Source organism: Sphaerodactylus townsendi, linkage group LG08 (genome assembly GCF_021028975.2).
Source record: "Sphaerodactylus townsendi isolate TG3544 linkage group LG08, MPM_Stown_v2.3, whole genome shotgun sequence".
NCBI classification, from domain to species: Eukaryota; Metazoa; Chordata; class Lepidosauria; order Squamata; family Sphaerodactylidae; genus Sphaerodactylus; species Sphaerodactylus townsendi.
The window spans coordinates 56,957,516-56,977,887 of NC_059432.1; the positions used below are offsets into that span (position 1 = coordinate 56,957,516).

Consider the following 20,372-nt stretch of genomic DNA (forward strand, 5'->3'; position numbering starts at 1 on the left):
GGAAGGGGAACTAGACATCATACCGCCAATTTATGTTGGTTGCTGGTTACTGCAATATGCTGTAGCTGGGACTACCCTTGAGAAGAGCTTGGAAACTTCAGTTGGTACAGAATGCTGCAGCAAAGATGTCGATTGGAGTGGGTCACAGGGACCATATCATTCCAGTTCTGGCTCATCTACACTGAATCACAATTTGTTTCTGGGCAGAATTCAAGGTGCCCATGTTGATCTTCAAAACATATTGTTTGGGATCAAACCTGTTCGATTGCCTACTCCCTTATAAACCCACCCAACAACTATTGTAATCATTGAAAGCCCTGTTTTGAGTGCCACTGCTTTTAGGGGTTAGATTTTGTTTTGAACACATTAGCTTCTACTGGATCTTTGAAAGATAAGAAATCCGGGTTTGGGAGCTTCTGCTCTGATCTTTCCAGCAGATGATGCTTAGAAGGGTCACCTGGCACCACTATTTTCTTTCTCACTAGAAAGGAAAAAGTCATTTTTACAATCCTACTAATGAGCCATACTGAATAGTATAAGTCAGAGTAATGATACAAGAAACTGCACTGTAGGAAATTACAATTTTGACAGCCCCCTCTATTTGCCTATGCTCCTAAATAGATAAACATCTAATACCAAGAATTATACATTTACACTATACAGTATGTTTGAGTTTAATACGATTGGAAAACCCTTTTTAATTGTCAGCCTGTGTTCCAAATTAAACCGTTGATTAAGAATACTGATTTCTTCTGGACAGAATACACCCCGAAGGCCAACCAAGTAATCTTAACTGGGCTGACATTAATTTGGGTGTCATTATGCTTTATCACGCTGAAGTGCCAGTTATTTTACCAGAAGACATTCTGGATATTACTCTGGATTTTTGGGGGGCCATCTTCCATGCATTTTTGGTGACACTTTTAGATTACAATAAGCAAGGGGGGAGGGGTTAAGCCCCTCCCTGCAACTTGGGTAAACCTTAATATATGCCTGCTAATAGAAAATGCTGATGGGGAAGGGAGGTACTACTGGGAAGAGAAAGTTAAGAATGGAGAAACATTTCCATTTTAAAGATAACAGATTATCTCTTTTGGCCACAGGGTCTTTTTTCACCCATGAAAGAGGGCATTACAGTATCATTTCAAATTGGCAGTATTTGCAAAATAAACCACACTAAATGATTGGCTGTGTTGGCTTTTAGCACCAACACAGAGAGAAACACAGAAGTTTAAAAACAAAGATATGCAATAACAACTTCATAGGAAACTATTGTAAAGATTCAAGCTATAGAAAAGGGGACCTGCACTGGCCAGCTAAATCATCCTTAACACTTCTGTGATACTTGATGGGTGAAGGTAGAAGATGGAGAGTATGCAAGTATATGTCAGGCCTTTGCTGCACACACGGCTTACTACAGATTTTCCCAGAGGACAAACCTTATCTCTTGGAAATGTTTTCTGTGAACAATTCCATTCCCCATGTCCTTCTCCCATTCCGTCTCTTCAGTTGCATTTATTCCACATGCTACTGCTGAGAACGTATTATTCTGAATGAAGTTGTTATGATGCATTCATGATGCACAAGAACAGCCCTTCACTCTTTTTTCTTTTGTGCAGATCCTTTAACATTACTGTACAGTTACGCTAAAATGACAATTCAAAAAATGCCTCAGCTGCTATTTCTACCAACTACTCACACCAAATAGAAGTCCAAAAAACACTACTGGAGCAGGTGCCACTATCTGAAGGAATAGAAACATGTAGCCCTCCACCAGAAACCCTCAAATTTTTCAGCCAAATCAAAACTGCAGTAATGCACAAAGTTACTTCAATAGTCTCTTGTAAATTTCACTCACTCCTAACTGCACACACCGTACATCTTTGACTTTACCTGACATGGTTAGTTACATATGAGATTGAAAAACCTGATCTAATCACCCTTGCTTCGGTGTATCTGTTCCTGAACATTAACATCGCAAGCTCTTTGTGAAACAAAAAAAAAAAAAAAAAAAAAAAAAAAAAAAAAAAAAAAAAAAAAAAAAAAAAAAAAAACAAAAAAAAAAAAAAAAAAAAAAAAAAAAAAAAAAAAAAAAAAAAAAAAAAAAAAATAAAAAAAAAAAAAAAAAAAAAAAAAAAAAAAAAAAAAAAAAAAAACAACCAAGATTGAGAATATGCAACTGATTGATTTGCATCTGCTTATTTTCTCTGGCTCAACTTTACATCACTAGTTTGATATGACAAAGATTTTTAAAATTCCTTTTGAAAATGGAGGACAAGAAAATGGCTAAAGGTGAGGTTGGGCGACTACACGGGGGTGTGGATAAGAGTATTTGGTGGGGCAGAGAAATAAAGACTGTTTCAACATAATCACATGCTCAAGGAAAGCCGACTCGAAAATGAATATATTTTTTAAAAAATTGTGGTAAAAGTACTTGAGAAAACAATGGAGGAGAAATAAAGGGAAAACTTTTTCTGGAACCAAACAGAGGAAAAAATGTGCAGAATTCAAAGAAAGAACATGTGGCATTTGGCAGCAAGATTTGTTGCAAACAGCTTGTGTGAAAAAGGCCTCAGTTTTGTTGCTTTGGACAGGGTTTTTTCTGCTTGATTTGTTTACCAATTATTCTGTTCTAACTCCACCACTGTTTTATTAGGCATCTTTTTGATCCGATTGAATTTTTTTCACATTTTGTAATCTACCTTGCATCTCAGTGAGAAAAGTGGGCTATACTTTAATAATAATTTTATTTATTTATTTGTATTTATGGAATTTATTAATACCCATTCTCTCCAAAGGGCACTCTGAGCAGCTTACATCATTCTTCTTTTCTCTATTTTATCCTCATAACAACCCTGTGAGGTAGGCTAGGCTGAGAGAGTATGACTGACCCAGGCTCACCCACTGAGCTTCCATGGCATGAGTGGGGATTCAAACCTGGATCTTTTAGATACTTTTAGATACCAGTCTGATACCCTTAACCTCTACTCCTCATAAAAATAAAAGGTTCATTTAATGAACTGTAATATCTCTACTTAATAGCTAAGCAAGTCTACTCAGAAGCTGCCTAAGATCAGTGTATTCAATGGAGCTTCCTCTCAAGAAAGCATTCTTGGGATTGCACTGTAGATATCACTTTGGGCTTTTCTCCACCTGTGTTAATGGGAGAAAAGGAGATCCTCAGCTGAATTAGGGTCTGTGAAGGGTGATCATTAATCGAAATATATTCAGTGACAGGGATGGAATCTAACACCGACAGACACTTTCTGTCTCTGAGGGGCAGACCAGCCAAATGTGTAGGGAGGAAAGGGAGAGAAAGCGCCCTCGCCCTGAAGAAGGCCAAAGCGATGCCCATGGTCTCCGTGAACTGCAGAGACAATGGGAGAAATATCTTAACGCCCTTTGTTCAAGGGCTGCATAAACCAATGCATTAGCTGGACTAGCTAGCTGGGTCCAGACAGGTACCCAGTCTTCATTTTTTACCCCAAGGTTTTTTCTATTTAATGTGTGCATATGTACTCCACTTCTGCAGTTCTTGTCCATTCTGATTCCCCAAAAGCACCTAATCCGCTCTCCGGCAGATATGGTCAATAGCAAAACATGGTCCTCATGTAAATACAAAACATGGTTCTCTCCAAGGTACCACAAGGATGATGTATTAGACTATCCCGATACAAGACTGTGACTTTTCTTACAGCCCACTAACACACTTCTACGGTTCACGGAATGGAGCTGTCACCGGTCATGATTAAATGGCATATTAGAGTTTTAAAGTAATTTTAAAAAAAGAATTCAGTTCCTACACAACGCTTAAAAGAGTGTTAATGAAAATAAGCCTACTGAAATCTATTCCATTACGAATGCATTTTAGAAATGTTATGTAAACGACGTGACATAGCATGTTTACTGGAAATAACAGCTAGTAAAGTCGGTGGAACTTATTCGCAGTAAGCACAACGTAGGGTGAAAAGGGATAAAAACCCAAAGCCCCCGAAGTCAGCATCAAGCGCCCACATTCACGTTTCCGTTGGAAAGCCACCTAGTCCTACAATCTACATTTGGAGAGGAAAAGTTGGCCTCTCTCTCCCTGCGCACCGACAGTCGCGGATAGACTCCAGATTTCGGCAAAGGTTGGCCGACGCTTGCAAACGACCTTTGGGGCGGCGCGTCAGTCAACAGCTCGTTGCGACAGCTGCAGACGGTGGGCGGCCCGCAAACCAACGCGTGCCTGCTGGTGGAGCCGTCGCCAGCCACACCCTCCGTGTCGGGGCCGCGGGAGGTGAAGGAAGAGCGACGTGACCATTATTGTGATTGGTGCTTCTACTTATATGTGTCAAAGTACGTCATCATCCTCACAATCTTTATTTTGTGTGAACCCCCCCCCCCCCCGCATTTTATTGTCGGCCTCTAATTCCCAAAGTCGTTTCCCTCGTTGCCAGGAGCAACGGAGACATCTCGTCTGCGTTCTGTTCCCGCTCAGCGTGGCAGCGCCCGGGCGTGGTTGGCATAGAGATTCTTGGGGGAGGGCGCGAGTTACGCAGAAACCTTACTTCCGGTGTCCAGTAGGATACCGCCATAAACTGGGGAAGGGCATAATCTAAAAACAGGAAACCGTTCTCTCCCCACACCTCTGTGGTACACCCCTGGCCCTTGCTGTGGCGGTCGAGCCTGTTTAATAAGCGCGGGAGTGTTTTTGAGGCCGAGGTAGGCGCGCAGCTCCGCCTGTGTCTTGTCACCATTGGAAACGTGATTGCGGAGGTCAGTCTTCTGATGGGAGGAGAAAACCTGGAGTGAAAAGGCGTGCGAGGTACGAAGATGCTGGGCGAGGGAAAGAGGTCTCGAGGGCAGGAAGGCAACCAGAACAGAAAGCGGGTCGCTTGCCGCTGGGCCACGGGGAGGGAATGAGTCGCTAGCGGATCCTGACGCGTGTGTGTCTGTGGGTGAAATGCCACCCAGTCGCTGCTAACTTTTGGTGGCCCCTAGAGTTTTCAGGGCAAACAGGCGGCGTACATCAAGGCATGATGTAAACCATGCCTTTACGTAGCTGCCCTGTACTTCTGGAAAGTCCCCCATCCAAGTACTAGCCAGATCTGACTTAGCTTCCGAGATCTGGTAGGTTGTTGTTCCGTCGTGGTAATGCTGGGCAGGTTGGAGGGTGTGACCCTCCCTTTAGTGGAAGTGGACAAAAAAAAAAGGAACGAGGGGAGGGCTGAGCCCCAGGCCAGCAGGCAGGGTGTGGAGTGAGTGGGGGCTGTGAAGGAAGGTGTAGATAATGAGTGGAGAGGAACCTTGGGGAGCAAAACCACCCACTTATCACCCCCACTTATGCAAAGGTGCCCTTCTGGTTACGGAAAAGGCATCAGGTGTGTGTGTGTGGGGGGTGATAGTGGTGGTAGGAAGAGTATTGGTTTAGGGCAGGGGTCAGGAACCTTTTCCCCTCAAAGAGCCATTTGGCTCACCACCAAATTTGGCTCACCACCAAAGAGCCATTTGGCTCACCCCCACCCCCCCACCCACTCGCTCGCCCCCCGTCCGCTCCCCCGCCGACTTGCTTGCTCGCTCGCCCTCCCTCCCCCCGCCCGCTCACACACACCCCCCGCGCGGGCTGGAGATGTGCCCGCCCTGCTTCCTGCAGGGCGGGCGAAGAGGGGCCCGGCGGCTCGGCCTTCCCGGCCGCCGGGAGAGCGCCCGCCCCGCAAGCAACGGGGCGGGCAGGAGCCAAAGCCCGCAGCACTGCCTCGCCGGCCGCGGGCTGGAGATGTGCCCGCCCTGCTTCCTACAGGGCGGGCGAAGAGGGGTCCGGCGGCTCAGCCTGGCTGGCCGCCGGGAGAGCGCCCACCCCGCAAGCAGCGGGGCAGGCAGGAGCCAAAGCCCGCGCGCGCGGCCTCGCCGGCCGCGGGCTGGAGTTGTGCCCGCCCTGCTTCCTGCAGGGCGGGCGAAGAGGGGGCCGGCGGCTCCGCTCATGGAGCCGCAGAACAGCGGCGGAAGAGCCACATGCGGCTCGCGAGCCGCGGGTTCCCGACCCCTGGTTTAGGGGTAATGGAATTTCCAACTGGAAACTTCAAACAGTGGGGACACAATGCAGGGAAAAAGGGCTAAAGAGGCAGTGAAAGGACATACTAAATTGTGCTTGTGTACCTATGCAATTCTGTGTTGCATTACTATAATATTATTATTATTTATTATAGCTGTGGCTGCAAGCCTGCAGGTGGAGGAGTCTCATTCAGGCTGCAACTTTGGATATTTCTACTGTCTGGTTTGCATCCATTTATTTTACTGCAAACAGAATGTGTCATTTGTTCAGTATAAAAGGTATAAGAGAATTGCTGGCCTATGACAATGAGCCTCTGATAGTGTGGATGATGATAGTCTCCAGGATAGTGTCACTTGAGAGAATATGGAAACAGAATTGGTGCTGGGTGTTTTATTCTTTTTGCAGGTGCATGTCCCTAAAATCTTGGAGTTTGGTTGTAGATAGTGGATCATACTGTATGTTTAGGGTGGTTGCTTAAAGCATGTAAGTACATAATGTTTTGCAAGTTTCTAGTATACCTATCATTGCAATAATTTTTTTATTTCTAATCCAAGGCAGATAATATCCTTAATTGTCACCAGGGAGAATGCCTGAATCAAAATTTCGGGAAGTGTTGCCTAAGCAAGGTGAGTGGCTTTTTCCATCTTTGGTCAAATGAGCTAAGTGCATCCATCAACCTGTCAGGTGTCATTTGTTGTAAATCCTAAATTGACATGCTAAAATCTAATCTTCTTACAAGATTCGAGTTTTGAAACATGATTGTTCAAAATCTCTGATTTAATGGTTGTGAAGTTGTTACATTTTAGACTGCATTTCCTCCAAGAAGTCAGGCAAGGTTGTGTTCATGATCTCCTCCCCACCCTTCAGTTTTATTCTGTTGAAATTGTCTGAAGTAGATTAGTCTCTCAAAAGTGTCCCAGGCCATTCATGGCTCAGTGAAGATTTGAACCTTAGTCTGTCTCTCATCATTTGTACTACACATTAACATACTGTGCTTCTGTCTATTGTTAAACAAATTTTTGTGACTATTTCACAGGGGAAAAAAGTGTGAGCTTTTGTAGGTCAGTCTTCTTTCATAAATGGGTAATTGTACCTTCTCTCCAATTTCTTATAATTTCATTATTGCTTTAAAGAGCTGTTTGTTGAATTGCAGAGGCAGTCTAGAAAGCAACTGGCGAAAAAAATGAATTCAGCTATAGTTAATACATGAAACACTTCTTTGCATATGTGTTTTTATATCATTCAGCTAATTCTATTCTGATGTAAACTATTAAGTTTATATGTATAGTTTATATGTTCTGAGGATCAGAGAGGCAGACAATAAAATCTTTGCTGAAAATATCAGATACCACAATGAAATTTCCAGGCACCATGAAAACGTGGCATTTGGGATTTATCAAGCCCTGCTCCAATCACAAAAATGTGACAGTTATGCTGTGATCTGACAAGAACATACTATTACTATTTTCTGTAAGGAGGAAGATGTTGCTAGAAGAGTACTTCAGGAAGGTTTTTTTTTCTTATAAATAACTCCGAGTAGATTTAGCCGAGATCTTTATATAGATGGCTGTTTCAAAGGTAAGTTTCCATGTGAAGGCAGCTGGAAAAACATGTGTGCAGCACTCCATCGGGTGGGAGAGATCACATTTGAAACCTGCTTATTATGTTAACTACTCAATTATTTGTTAAGACTCATCTCAAAACAGCTTCTAGGACTTTGCATGATACCTTGTGCGGAGCCGTGCCTGTTAACGGGATTTTTGGAAGGGTGGGTTTCTGCAGTCTATTACTTCATTATCCTGCACACCAGGTGCCCTGGTTGCATTGTATTATCTTCTCAGCAACCCTTGTTAAAGACAAGTTCAAAATCTCAAAAATGCCTGGTGAGCTCTGAATCCAATTTTTTTCCAGTCCTAGTCACTGTACCACACAGACTAGTGATGTTTGAACCTGCAGAGAAGTATTGTGTGGCATTCATTATGTTAGAACTATTTTGTTTTTCCTGTTTTAGGGAAGCTAGCAGTGGAAGATGTGACTGCCATGGTGTTATGCAAGCCGAAGTTACTACCTCTAAAATCAGTTACCTTAGAAAAGCTTGAGAAAATGCAACGTGAAGCACAAGAAACTATTAGGCAGCAGGAACAGCTTGCTCAGCAGTCAGCACAATAATCCAGAACTGATATTTATTAGCTGTGTGCATAGATTTCTCTTTCTGGCATAGAGCAATCAAATCTGGTGTGAACAGATTTGTGCTTAATTATGCAAGAGTGTATGTAAACAATAGTTATTAAAAGTTGAGATTGTATAACTTTGAAAATGTGTGTTGTTTATATGCAAGGAATTTAATCTTGTCTTAGGTGTCTTGACATCCAGACAAAGCTATCAATATGCAGGTTGCTTTTTCCAAGATCTAGAATGGAAAGCAATTTTTCACTAAGCTGTAGGAGCACACGAGACACTTAAATTCTACATTACACTTAATTATTCAGCAGTGAACCTCTGTATAACCATCTCCATTAACATGTACTTGTAATGTTATTGTACTTCCTTTTCAGTTTAGGAATGATGATGGCGCAGATTGCTACAGCAGTAAGTAGTACAGAAGAGATCATTTCCTGCTGCCATCTCCCTTGCTAAAGTACGGTGGGAAGAACTAGATGTCAGACTCCATGGAGATTTTATGCCCAGGGAACAATCAACTTCAGGCAAGAGGGAAAGACACAAGGGTACAAATAACCATTGTAATGTTCTAGGGATAACTTAGCTAGGAAGTGTGGGCACTGCATCTGCTGAATAGCAACTAGGGTTTGTAGACTTTGCATATTGGCTGTATAGCAGGCTTATAATGAACAGCAGCACAGGTATAATGTTGCTAAGATTTGCTCCTCAGAGGAGGACAATGAACAAGTCTACCATGTGTTCTCTGGGCTTATAATATGTGAAGTCATCTCCATACTTAGGTACTTTTGGTATACAATTTATCCCTTGGATTTATGCATGCCATAATGAGGCTGGTGGTGGAGAGTGCCATGAAGTCACAACCGACACCATAGGGTTTTCAGGACAAGGGATGAACAGCCTCTGCATACTTAAGTACTAACTAGGGTGGCTCCACTTAGTTTCTGAGGTTAGACAACACAGTGCTAGTCTGGGCCATCCAGATGAAGTCAGCCCATTATAAAATAAAATGGGAGACCCACCAAACCAACCGGTACAGCTATTTTCAGGAACAGGCCTGTCACAAATGCAACTTGGAGCCAGTGAACATGTAGAAGTGTCTAAAAAAGCAAGGCACGAATCTGCTTCACAAAATTTTATTTTGCAATATATCATAACTATTCATTTCTCCAGTTTTGTAGAAAAATAGATGTTCCAGCCACCATTTGCTGAACTAGTCTTTAAGACCAAATCAATATGTTCCCCTGGAAAATGAATACATCTTAAGACCAAACTAAATTTCATAGATTCTTAAAAACAAATAAACAACATTTCCCCTGAAAGCACAGTATTTTAACAGCAGCAGGTGAAATAGGATTCCAGCAGCTTAACTTGACCCATTCTGTAAAGCTTTGTATAAATCAGTGATTTTACTACGAAAACACTGTCCTTGAAAGAAAAGAGTGGCAGGCAGGCATCAATGCAAAATATGGAATGATTAGGTCAAACATATGGCACTTACAATAGAGTAGCTTATTTCAGCAAACCTCCACAGAAAGGCAGTTACTTATTCTATCCAATTATAGGTCCCAAGAAAATAATGTTTTGAAGGATTTCTGTTGTGAACACAGAATTTTAAAACCTTCAGAAGTCCTGTGCCCCATAACAAGTGCATATCTTAAGAATAAATGAACTGTGCTAAACAACTCTTAGTACAGAATATATACATATATATTCCCTTTAAACATCTATGGCTGCACGAGTTAGTTCATGTATTCAATAGCTCTCAGCTTTCAGACGGCCTCCATCTCCTTCACTTACAAAACGCTTCCTTCCCCTAAAATTAAATAAAAAGATAAGTGTTTAGGTTATTTCTATCCTTAGGTATGAGAGGTGCATTGTGAATTGAGAAGTTCTAAAGTTCTTCATAGAGTAAAAGATGTTCTGCTACAAGTATTTAAAAACAGGCATGCACATAGGTTACTTGCATTTGCAACATAAAAGATCATCTTGTGTAAGCTTTGGGTACTGCAATGGGGAAAAAGTAAAGTATGCAACATCAAGAGGAATAAAAATCAGACGAGAAGAGGCTATACAAAAGTCCCTAATCCAAGAAACAGAAGACTAGACAGAGATTCCAGAATGACTGATCATGGAGACTATAATGCTTGGTTACTATACAGTAATCTAGGAATTATCTAACAAAGCTTTAATAGCGTGTTGCTCTAAAATGATTCAAGAAACTAATTTTCTCACCAACATGCTCTATTTCTAATCATCCATAAAGAAGTGGAAAAAAATCAAGTGTCTACAGACCAGAAGCAATATAAGCAAGACAGAAAGCACAGAGAAATAATATGGATATGCACCATCTTTCTTTCTTGCAGCGATCTTTAATGGATAGTGGCAGGGACGTAGGTATAGATTTAATGGGGGGCTTCAGGGGGTGGGGCCAGACCCCCACACATCCCTGGGGGCGTGGCCACGCCTCCCCAAGCCCCAGCCTCAGTGCTTATAAAGGCAGCTCTCTGAGGCCGGAGATGACAGACTCCCCTGCCCTCCCCCACCCCCCACCAGCTGGGCTCCCAGCCAGCAGCCCCTTCTGCCCTCCCCTCTGGGCATAGCTAGGGAAAATGGAGCCCGGTGCAAAATCTGAGTTTTGCGCTGCCCCCCCCCCCCCCACGGGCGGCCGCTGTGATGCTGGAATCCACCCCTAACAGCATCACTTTCAATGGTGTTTAAACTAGAGAGCCCAAATGCTCCTTTTAAATCTACCTTAACGGGAGAATCTGGGGCCCCCAGTTAAAACAACATTGAAAGTGATGCTGTTTTGGGGTGGATTCCTCCCCACCCTGAAACAGCATCACTTTCAATGTTTAAACTGGGGACCTCACATTCTCCCTTTAAATCCATGCCAAAGGGGATGGATTTAAAAAGAGAATCTGGGGAAATTTGGAGGGTGCCTGCTATCAGGGGTGCAATTGCTAAGCTAGCAGCACCAAACTTTCAGGGTATCTTCAGGAGACTCTCCTAATGATACCACCCAGGTTTGGTGAAGTTGGTTCAGGGGGTCCAAAGTTATGGACCCTCAAAGGTGTAGCCCCATCTTCTATTAGCTTCCATTGGAAACAATGGGGGATGGGGGCACCCCCTTTGGGATTCCATAGCTTTGGACCCCCTGGACCAAACTTCACAAAACATGGGTGGTATCAGTAAGAGACTATCCTGATGATACCTCCCATGTTTGGTGAAGTTTGGTTCAGGGGGTCCAAAGTTATGGACCCTCAACAGTTTAGCCCCCATCTTCTAGCTCCCATTGGAAACAATGGGAGATGGGGGCACCCACTTTGGGAGTCCATAACTTTGGGCCCCCTGAACCAAAGCTCACCAAACCTGGGTAGTATCATCAGGAGCGTCTCCCAACAAATCCCTGAAATTTTGGTATAGTTAGCCCAAAAAATGCACCCCCTGCAGGCCAAAAACCAAAAAACACTGAAAAATACAAAACACACACAAACGGGGGGCGGAGCTTTGGACATGCAATGGGGGGTTTGAACCCGAGAACCCCCCCTTACCTACGTCCTTGGATAGTGGGGTCTCAGACCCCATACAGAGCCTCAAACAGGTGGAGACTTAATGTCACCAGATATCTGGGCTGGATGCTCCCTGGCTAACCATTCCATTCATGCAGTCCCTTTCTTCTTGCTAAGATGACATGCACTGCTGTGCATAGGCAGAAAAATGCAGCTGCCCAACTGGAAATGGCTAAATTCCACTGGTAACCCAGTTAGATGAATATCCCTTAAGGCTAATATGCTGCAGATATTTGTGAAACATAAAACTTTTCCTATGTACCTGGAAGGACAGAGGTCTCTCAATGGTTTGGAGATTATTCCTGCTTTAAAGCATTCCTCTACAAACCGTTCAAGCACAGAGTATGAATGTGGCACATCAAGATTAATGTCTGGGATTTCATGGTAAATTCGTTCATAACCCTACAAGAACAGAATTAGGAAAAAGCATTCAGCTCCAGAATTATGTTTCTCTTTGCCCTTAAAACTGTCATAGTAAACTTTTCAAATTCAGCTATGAAAAAGCAAAGCAACATTTTATGTTGCTCAAATAGGGGAATAAAAACTTTGAGATACTAGAGAACAATGGGCTGGCAGTGCAAAAACTACTTTTCCTCCTACCTAAAAAAAGGAGGGAACAAAGTCACCTTGTTTTCGTTGACTAGGAAAAGCCAAGTCGATACAACTTATCAGAGCTAGGAACTATCACAGAAAACTTTCTTCTACCTGCATCTCCCAAGGAACTCTGCTTTACATATGAGAAGAGTGGTTTTATATAAATTAAATGCAATGTTAAATGATTACATAAATCCCCATGAAATTTGTAAGCCATTTCAGGCAGGTTCTTTGGAGAGATAGATAAACCTTTTCTGAGTAAATTCAGCCAGCAAACTGAATTATAGCATTTGAAATTTTTAAACCTGCCTCTTCAAGTCACAAGCATTCCCAAAGATATTTTGTTTATTTAAAACATTTCTATGCCACCTTTCCACCCAGATAAGGTCTTTAAGGAGGCAAACGCTGAAACATTGATAATATTTAAAATAAACTATATAAAAAATTTTTTAAATTCAATTAAAGCATAGACATACTTAACACCACCACAACCAGGGAAAAGGACCAATAAGAGTTACTGGTGGAAGACAACAAATTTCCCTGGAGAGGGAGTTCTAATATTCCAGTGCCATAACGGAGATGGCCCTTTCTTAGGTTGCTGTTCATGTAGCCTTCAGAAGGTGGGGGAACCAGAAGCAGGGCCTCCAAAGATGACTGGACAAGTAGTAGAAAAGCTAGACATAGGATAATCTAATCCAACTCTAGAGCAAACTGGTCAAATGCTAATTGGTGAACACAAATCTAACCTACAGCTATTAGATATCAATAATAATAAAAACAGGGAACATCTCGAAATCTGTCAGTAATACTTACTCTCTTCATTTGATCCATACTAATGACAGCAGATTTCCAGAGGGATTTCAGTAAATTGAGCATCATTTTGAAGTTTGTTTCTCCAGTTGATTCCAAAACCATCACAACAGCCTAAAATGCAAATACACATGGAGTGTGAAGTGAAAAACAATGCAAATTCATTTGTTCACAAGCAAAAAAACCCTGCAAAAGTACTGCAAAGCAGAACAGGTGCTGTGAAATATACAAAAAAGCTAACATCCGACCAAAAATAGTACAATAGTGACTGAAGACTTGATGTCATGTAATTCTACATTTTATTAGTCAGAATTCATATTTTAGCAAAGACACATTTAAAGCTATTATAATGTAATGGAAAACCAAAAGAAGACTATAGCTCAGACCACATGCTCTGCCAGTGCCCACAGAAAATAACTTTCCAACTCTCTATTACTGCTCACTATGTCCCTAAAATCTTACTCCTGGGGGCTAAAGGGTCTTCCCTCAGTGGAAGATGCAGTTAAAATGCAAGCAGTTATTTTAAAATAACTTGTCTGACACAATCTTTAAGGATCAATAAGTGTTAAGCTCTGAGAAGGCATGTGAATAGTGAAGGATGCAGGGTTTTTAAAGTTCTATCAACATTTTATTAGGGCAACACTGGTTGCAAAATGGAAAGCCTACCTAGCTTAACATACACTGAACAATACCATGAGAATGACTGTGCTAGTTTACATGCTGCTTAACATACACAGTGCCCCCCAAAGAGGAGTCTCGGTATACATCTTCCATCCCAAAACTCACAAATGCCTTAACCATTTTTCTAGAATTTCTATTACACTTCTAAAAATTAGAGAGCTGTTTCCAGTTTCCCTAGTGTATTGTTTGTGAACTGCGAACTGAACTTCAATGCAATTATATACAATACTAAATTTGGGCCTAGGGTGTGGACCAAAAATCCACATATTATGGCCTTGCATCAATAGGAAAGACAATTTCTGCAAATCTGGGAAAAGCTCAAAATTTGCACATAAATCTGAAGTGTATAAACAAAACATGAGCATGGGGAGAGGAAGGTAGCAGTGAAAGGGGAGGGGAGAAGAGATGACAGGTAAAGCTTGCGGGGGGGAACAGGAACAGAAAATGGAGACTGGAGATGCTGCAGGGGCTACGGGGGGAGTGAAATAGGGAAAGTAGAGATAATGTTTATCCAGAAACAAGAGAGAAAGTTTACATTCCGCCTTACTTCATATACAAGCTCATGGTGAAAATGGGGTACTTCTAACTCCTGAAGGCAACGTTCTGCTTCCAAAACATCTCCTGAAAGAAGGTATTCTTTCAACAGCATATCAATCTAGCAGTTTAAAAACACAGGAACATTAGACTAGAATGTTACAACTTGCAATAAAGATCAATTTCTAAATTTTCACCTGATCTCTGACTCCAACACCAGGGGAGAAAGGATGCTGGAATATACATGCCAGATACAGAAGTAAGCTAACATTTTTCTAATTCAAATAGATATGTGTACATATAGTGCATAACTACAAGTAACATAATTCACATGTTTAACTGACAAAAGAGTTTCAGTTTCTCTTTCCCCAAAACTGGAGAAAACAAATGCCATTTTAAAAACAATCATTAGATTTTGCCTTCCAATTGCAGCATTTCATTTTTACTTCTGTAAGGCACTGCTAAACACACTGGCAACGACATATACACGCAACTTAAGGTTTTCTTGCAGACTTTGAAGTCCCTAAGGGGAACAAATTTTCACTTTTGTCTTCCACTCAACTGGAATGAAATAGTACCTCTCACCTCTGAAATAGTACCTCTCACCTCTGAAATAGTACCTCTGGTAAATCTCATTCCTTCCCTGCAGTCTGCATGCCAGCTTAACATTCAGAGTACCTGCCTCTCCCCTCTATAGGATGGGTGAACTGATTACTGTCAAGAGGGTGAGGTCTGAGCCTTTAATTCCCTTATTCCCCTCCCCAACCTGGCTTTGCTGTCTACCAGAAGCATATGTCCATCTGCCTGACTGACATAGCCTCAGATAAATTAGCTCAAGCAAACACAACCTGTGTTTATATGGAACAGAGTATAAAAAACACTTGATAGTGCAATGATTGGTGGAAATACTGTCTACAGAAATTACAAATAAGGCAATTCTGTTTGGATGGTTTTACAACATTCTTTTGGTCATATATCTGCTAAGTCACTCTCTTTCCACTACCTGAGAAACTGAAACCTGACACAAAGTTCCCAGAATAATGGCCATTATTCTACATTTCCAATCATTACCAAATACTGGAAATTACTGCTATTGAATTCATTATATTAACAAGTTATTCAGGTAAAACCATCCTCTTCATCCAAGTATCTGGCTGACTCCTCTCACTAGGAGCCCCCCCCCCCCCCCGATGTCCGTTCATCCCTCCCTTTTTTGTGAGTGGGTGGAGTGTGTGTGGGAGATTTTAGATCGTGGTTGGGTTTTTAGGATGGGGCTTTATTGTGTTTTTACTGTTATGATTTCAATGTTGCATTGATTATTGTAACCTGCCCTGGGACTGTGGTAAAGAGAGGGGGGAAATGTAAATAAAAATAGAATATAGACTAGAAAATAGAAATACTGTCTAATGATCAGAGACTGCATTCCTACTAAAGATGCCGAGGACTGAACCTGAGACAATATACATACAATGCATATGCTATGCCACTGATCTATGAACCCATCAACTCATCATTCAGCACTTATCTTTCTCTGAAGCAATGCAATCATACTGATCATATACTAATTTGGATATATTACCAAACTACATTTTAAAAAGAAATACCTCTTTAACAAGATGTTTCACAGGCTGTTGCCCGCCTCCAGATCCCCATACATTGTCTATGCGCTTTCCACCTTTGGTCATACTAAACAGCACAGTAGCTCTATCCAGAGCAGCACTATAAAGATAAAGGTTAAGTTACATACACACACACCAACAAACCTACTAGAATATGGTCAGTCATCTTTAAACATATACACTGTCACCAAAATTAAGTATAAATACAAAGGCATGGAAATGCGTACTAAAGTTTGGATTAAATATTATGTTGGATCTTATTATTATTATTGGAAGAATAATAGGTGGAAGTAGTTGGCTTGTTTATGGCAAATAAAAATACATCATAGGACAAAACATCTATTAAGAACACAGTACTCATACTCCCCTTCTATGGTGGAGAATATAAGCCCGATCACTCCAAACAAATAGTCAACCAAGAACTGTAAAATATCTCCAATAATATCCAAACGTTTGAGCAAACCGACTGTATTCCTATCATTCACTCTTAGGCTCTGTCAACCACAGACTTGGTGGTTACTGCAAACATTAGAACTGATGTCTGCTAAATGCATTATCTTTACACTGTCCATTGACTATGTAATCCTTTTCTCTGAATTCTGTACATTCAGCCATCAATGTTTTGGTGGGACAATATTCCAGAAAATGTGAAGTGGAAGGAAGTTGACTTCCTGATTTTGAAGTAAAGGGTCTTCACAAAAAGTTTAGCTTCATTTTAATGTTTTTAAATAGACAGGTATACCCAGTTTACTTCATGACTTCAGATTCTGGAATGCTTTTATTAGGTTTAATCGTGAAACAGGTCTCAACTACAAAGGGGCTAAGCACTTACCGAGCCTGAACACAGTCCACAGTGCCTTTGTAGCCATCTATGTAGCTACTGCATAGAATTCCATCTCCAACAGCTCTTGCAATGAACTGACCCACCAGCTGCCACAAAAAAGAAATGTGTGTTAGAGAGATGTCCCAGGGCCTTGGAGAACAACGTTCCAGTTGCTGTTGGGATTTTTCATCCAAGACAACTTCTTGTTTTCTGTCCCAGTCGTCACTGGTGGTATGGCAGAGGCAGAAGAAACGGAGGCTGATTTTTTCGTGCTTTGAAATTTTGCTATCTTTTCCCTAAACAAAGTGAAAGCTGTGGAAGCCTGCCCTTCCACAGATAAGGCACGGCATAAGAGAAGCATTTCCTCAGGATAGCAGAAGTTTTTGCAAGAAATTTGTATAGATGCTGCTCTTAGAGCAAGGAAGAGGCACAACCCATATATGGATACCTTGCCCCACTGATGAAGAATATATTTGATCAACAATATGATGATCTACACCCAAGTAATGGTATCCCTCCAAAGTGAAAGAGAGAGTCCTGACATCTTCCTCCTAGGTTACCAAGACAGCAGCACATGTGGTGTAGTGTTGACCTTCAGTTACCTAGATCTCTTCTGTTGGACAATCAAACAAATAAAAATGACTGCTCAAAACAATGACAGAATAACATATTTCTAGCTGGATTACTTTTGGGCATAGCAGATGAGAATATCACATGTTCAATCATGACAAATATGAGCCAGGGAATTCCTCAGTCTCACTTACATGATGACCTTGCTAGATGTTCTCTACTTAGCAAGTCACTTGGATGTGATACTTATGCTATACCAGCCGTAGTACTTCTATCAGCCTTGATCCTTCAAACCCGCCATCAATACTGGGATAATACTGACTTTATTTACAGGAGAGAAATTTATGACTATGATATTTACATATGATATGACTATGATATTTACATAAAGTGCTTTGAATACTTCCTTTCAATCTAAACCATCCTTTCCCTACATGCTTTTGTGAATGCATATGTGTTTTAAAGCAATTTGGGGTTTCATTTCCCTCGTTTGTATGCTTAGGCTCTTATTAAATAAGAAATGCATATTGGTGCTGAACGCATGGACAAGTGTATATTTCTAACAGGCATGCTTTTCAACAAATCTGGTTATTACTTTATAATAGCAGTAGTAGCAACAGAGCCTAGCCCATTCCTCACCTTCTTAAACCTATATGGCCTGAGGGATAGCCCGAAGAGAAACTCATGTCATCACCTTGGAAGGATAACACACAACAACCTGACAGAACTCTGCTGCTTTATGTTTTACATCTTTTCTTTCTTTTCAGTATTTTAAACTATAATCCATCTTGAGTGTATTTGCAGAAAGAGAATAAATATAGTAAATGAATAAATGTCTTGTGACAATGTATTTCTAATTACTATAAAACAATTCTAGAAATGAAATATGTTACGACAAAGGAGATAGAATGTACGCTGTCACTGTGCTTTTGTAAATACAATTTTGTTATTACTGCTGATGTCATGTCACAGCTGACTTATGGCGATCCTATAGAGGTTTTTAAGGCAACGGATGTTTAGAGCTGGCTTCCGCATTCCATGAAGATCTCCCATCCAAATACTAAGCAGAGCCAACCATACTTAGCTTCTGAGATTTGATGAGATCAGGCTAGTCTGGGGTTATCTAGGTCAGGGCAAATACAATATAGTGCCTCATTAATCCAAATGGCCTGAAGAATGTTAGGTGAGCCAATTATACAATGTGATAAATAAACTAGGATAGTGGTTCTCAGACATTAGGGACATTAGGACATTTTGATTAAGAATTTTTACAAACCTTCCCCATCCAACCCTTTCCTACTGGTACCCAGCAAATACTGGATAGATCTTGTAAAAGCACACAGTGATAACGTACATAAGAGATATCAATTCTCTCACTCTTCAAAACAATATGAGAATCTCATCAGCTGCTTTTTTAAAGCAAGTTTAAGTAAGATGAAGGTGATCTCTCAGAAGATAGCAGATTCTATATGGCCGTGCACCCAAAATGCCCCAGTCCAAGTTCTAATTGCTCCCACCCCTTGCCTGAAAACCCTGCACCAGAGACAACAACAAACTATCTCATCGGTTTGTAACCTACCTAGAGGCCTGGTGAATGGGGCTGAAATCTCGAAAAACTTGCAGAGCAGCTCACAGAAAGAGAAAAAGACCAGTATCACACACAATCTGAACTTCTGGAATTCAACTGAAAACTGGCCTCAGAGAATACTGACTGGATGCAGGGTGGCATTTCTATCTGTATGCTGAAATACTTTGCATTGGAAAACAGGGTGAAAATGAGTTCATTTTATACTGCAAGTAACTATGATGATTGAATCAGGGTGATACCTCCCTACTTCTCAGGGATTCTGGCAACTAATCAGTGCACTTTCTGGCTTGTGTTCTGAAATAGACTAAAAGCTCGATGACTGAGTGGCAGTCGTGACTCTATGCACCCTCTTCAAAAGAGAGGGAAGGCAATTCATTCCCCTGCTCCTGAGAAATTGCACGTATTTGTTTGTATAAAACTTTAGAGAACAATTATTCTACCAGGCGTATCTGTGCAATGAAGTGCTTTGACAAATATAAATAACAGAGCCTACCACTAAAACAAAATTAGTATTAACAACAGATATTTTAAACAAACCTGTGGTGCTTTAGGAGTGTCCAAGACCAATTCCGGCAAGTCTCTGAGAAGCCTGTCAAATGACTTTTCCACATCATTTTTGCTAACCACTTTCCCACACAGATCAGCAAGGAGTTTGGAGGTCATCTCTCGGTGACTAGCTTTCCCCTCTAATGCCAAGGATACTGCCAACACTGGTACACTGTATTTCATTTCACCAAGATTGAGATCTTTCAACATCTCCTATAAATATGGGAAGTAAAATCCATTGCATTTTATTTCAAACACTGTGGCCTTTTTGAGCTGTCCTATACGGGGGTGGGGGGTGGTGGAATTAAACAAGCAGGAGGGACAACTCTGATAATGAACCAGTATAAAATACAGATGTTAAGGGAACTCCCAGGGAAAAAGAGTCTTATGTTTTTCTCAGAATTCTTTAGAACATCAATATGAAGGTTAATAGCCTAGCTTTAAATCATGCAGTGCTCTTTTTAAGTCAGGATATAAAACTCTTTTATAAACCAGTAATGACAGAGCTTTGATACTGATCACATTGTCTTCAAACTGTCTTTAAGGTTACATTCCTATATATCCTTACTCAGTACCAAGTTACCACTAAAGTCAATGAGGTTGGTTTATTTTATTAATTAAGTCACCTGACATCTATTGTGATTTGCTTAACTGTCTCTGAAGAAGAGATATTTAAAGCTAGAAAGCTCACCATGTGCCTGAAGTTCTATCAGTAAACTGATTTTGAAGCAGATGTGATCTACCTGTGTCCTTAATATCAACTATGTTTAGCACCATCTAGTTCTCAAGTGTTGCCCCCATCTGCAGATATCTAAATCCATGG

The 20,372-nt window shown here is 41.2% G+C and overlaps 1 protein-coding gene across 6 annotated transcripts in view; it reads right to left on the bottom strand.

Annotated features, from left to right (window-relative positions):
- Positions 1-9,332: 9,332 nt before the first annotated feature.
- Positions 9,333-20,372, bottom strand: part of PDCD4 (programmed cell death 4) — a 33,007-nt gene continuing 21,967 nt past the window's right edge. For all 6 annotated transcript variants that reach the window (XM_048505364.1, XM_048505366.1, XM_048505367.1 and 3 more), the window contains 7 exons: positions 19,541-19,762; positions 16,855-16,952; positions 16,008-16,122; positions 14,417-14,524; positions 13,192-13,302; positions 12,047-12,186; positions 9,333-10,028 (listed from right to left, as the gene is read on the bottom strand). In XM_048505364.1, coding sequence (XP_048361321.1) covers positions 9,968-10,028; positions 12,047-12,186; positions 13,192-13,302; positions 14,417-14,524; positions 16,008-16,122; positions 16,855-16,952; positions 19,541-19,762 — 855 coding nt within the window. In that variant the 3' untranslated portion in view covers positions 9,333-9,967. The remainder of the gene's footprint in view (positions 10,029-12,046; positions 12,187-13,191; positions 13,303-14,416; positions 14,525-16,007; positions 16,123-16,854; positions 16,953-19,540; positions 19,763-20,372) is intronic.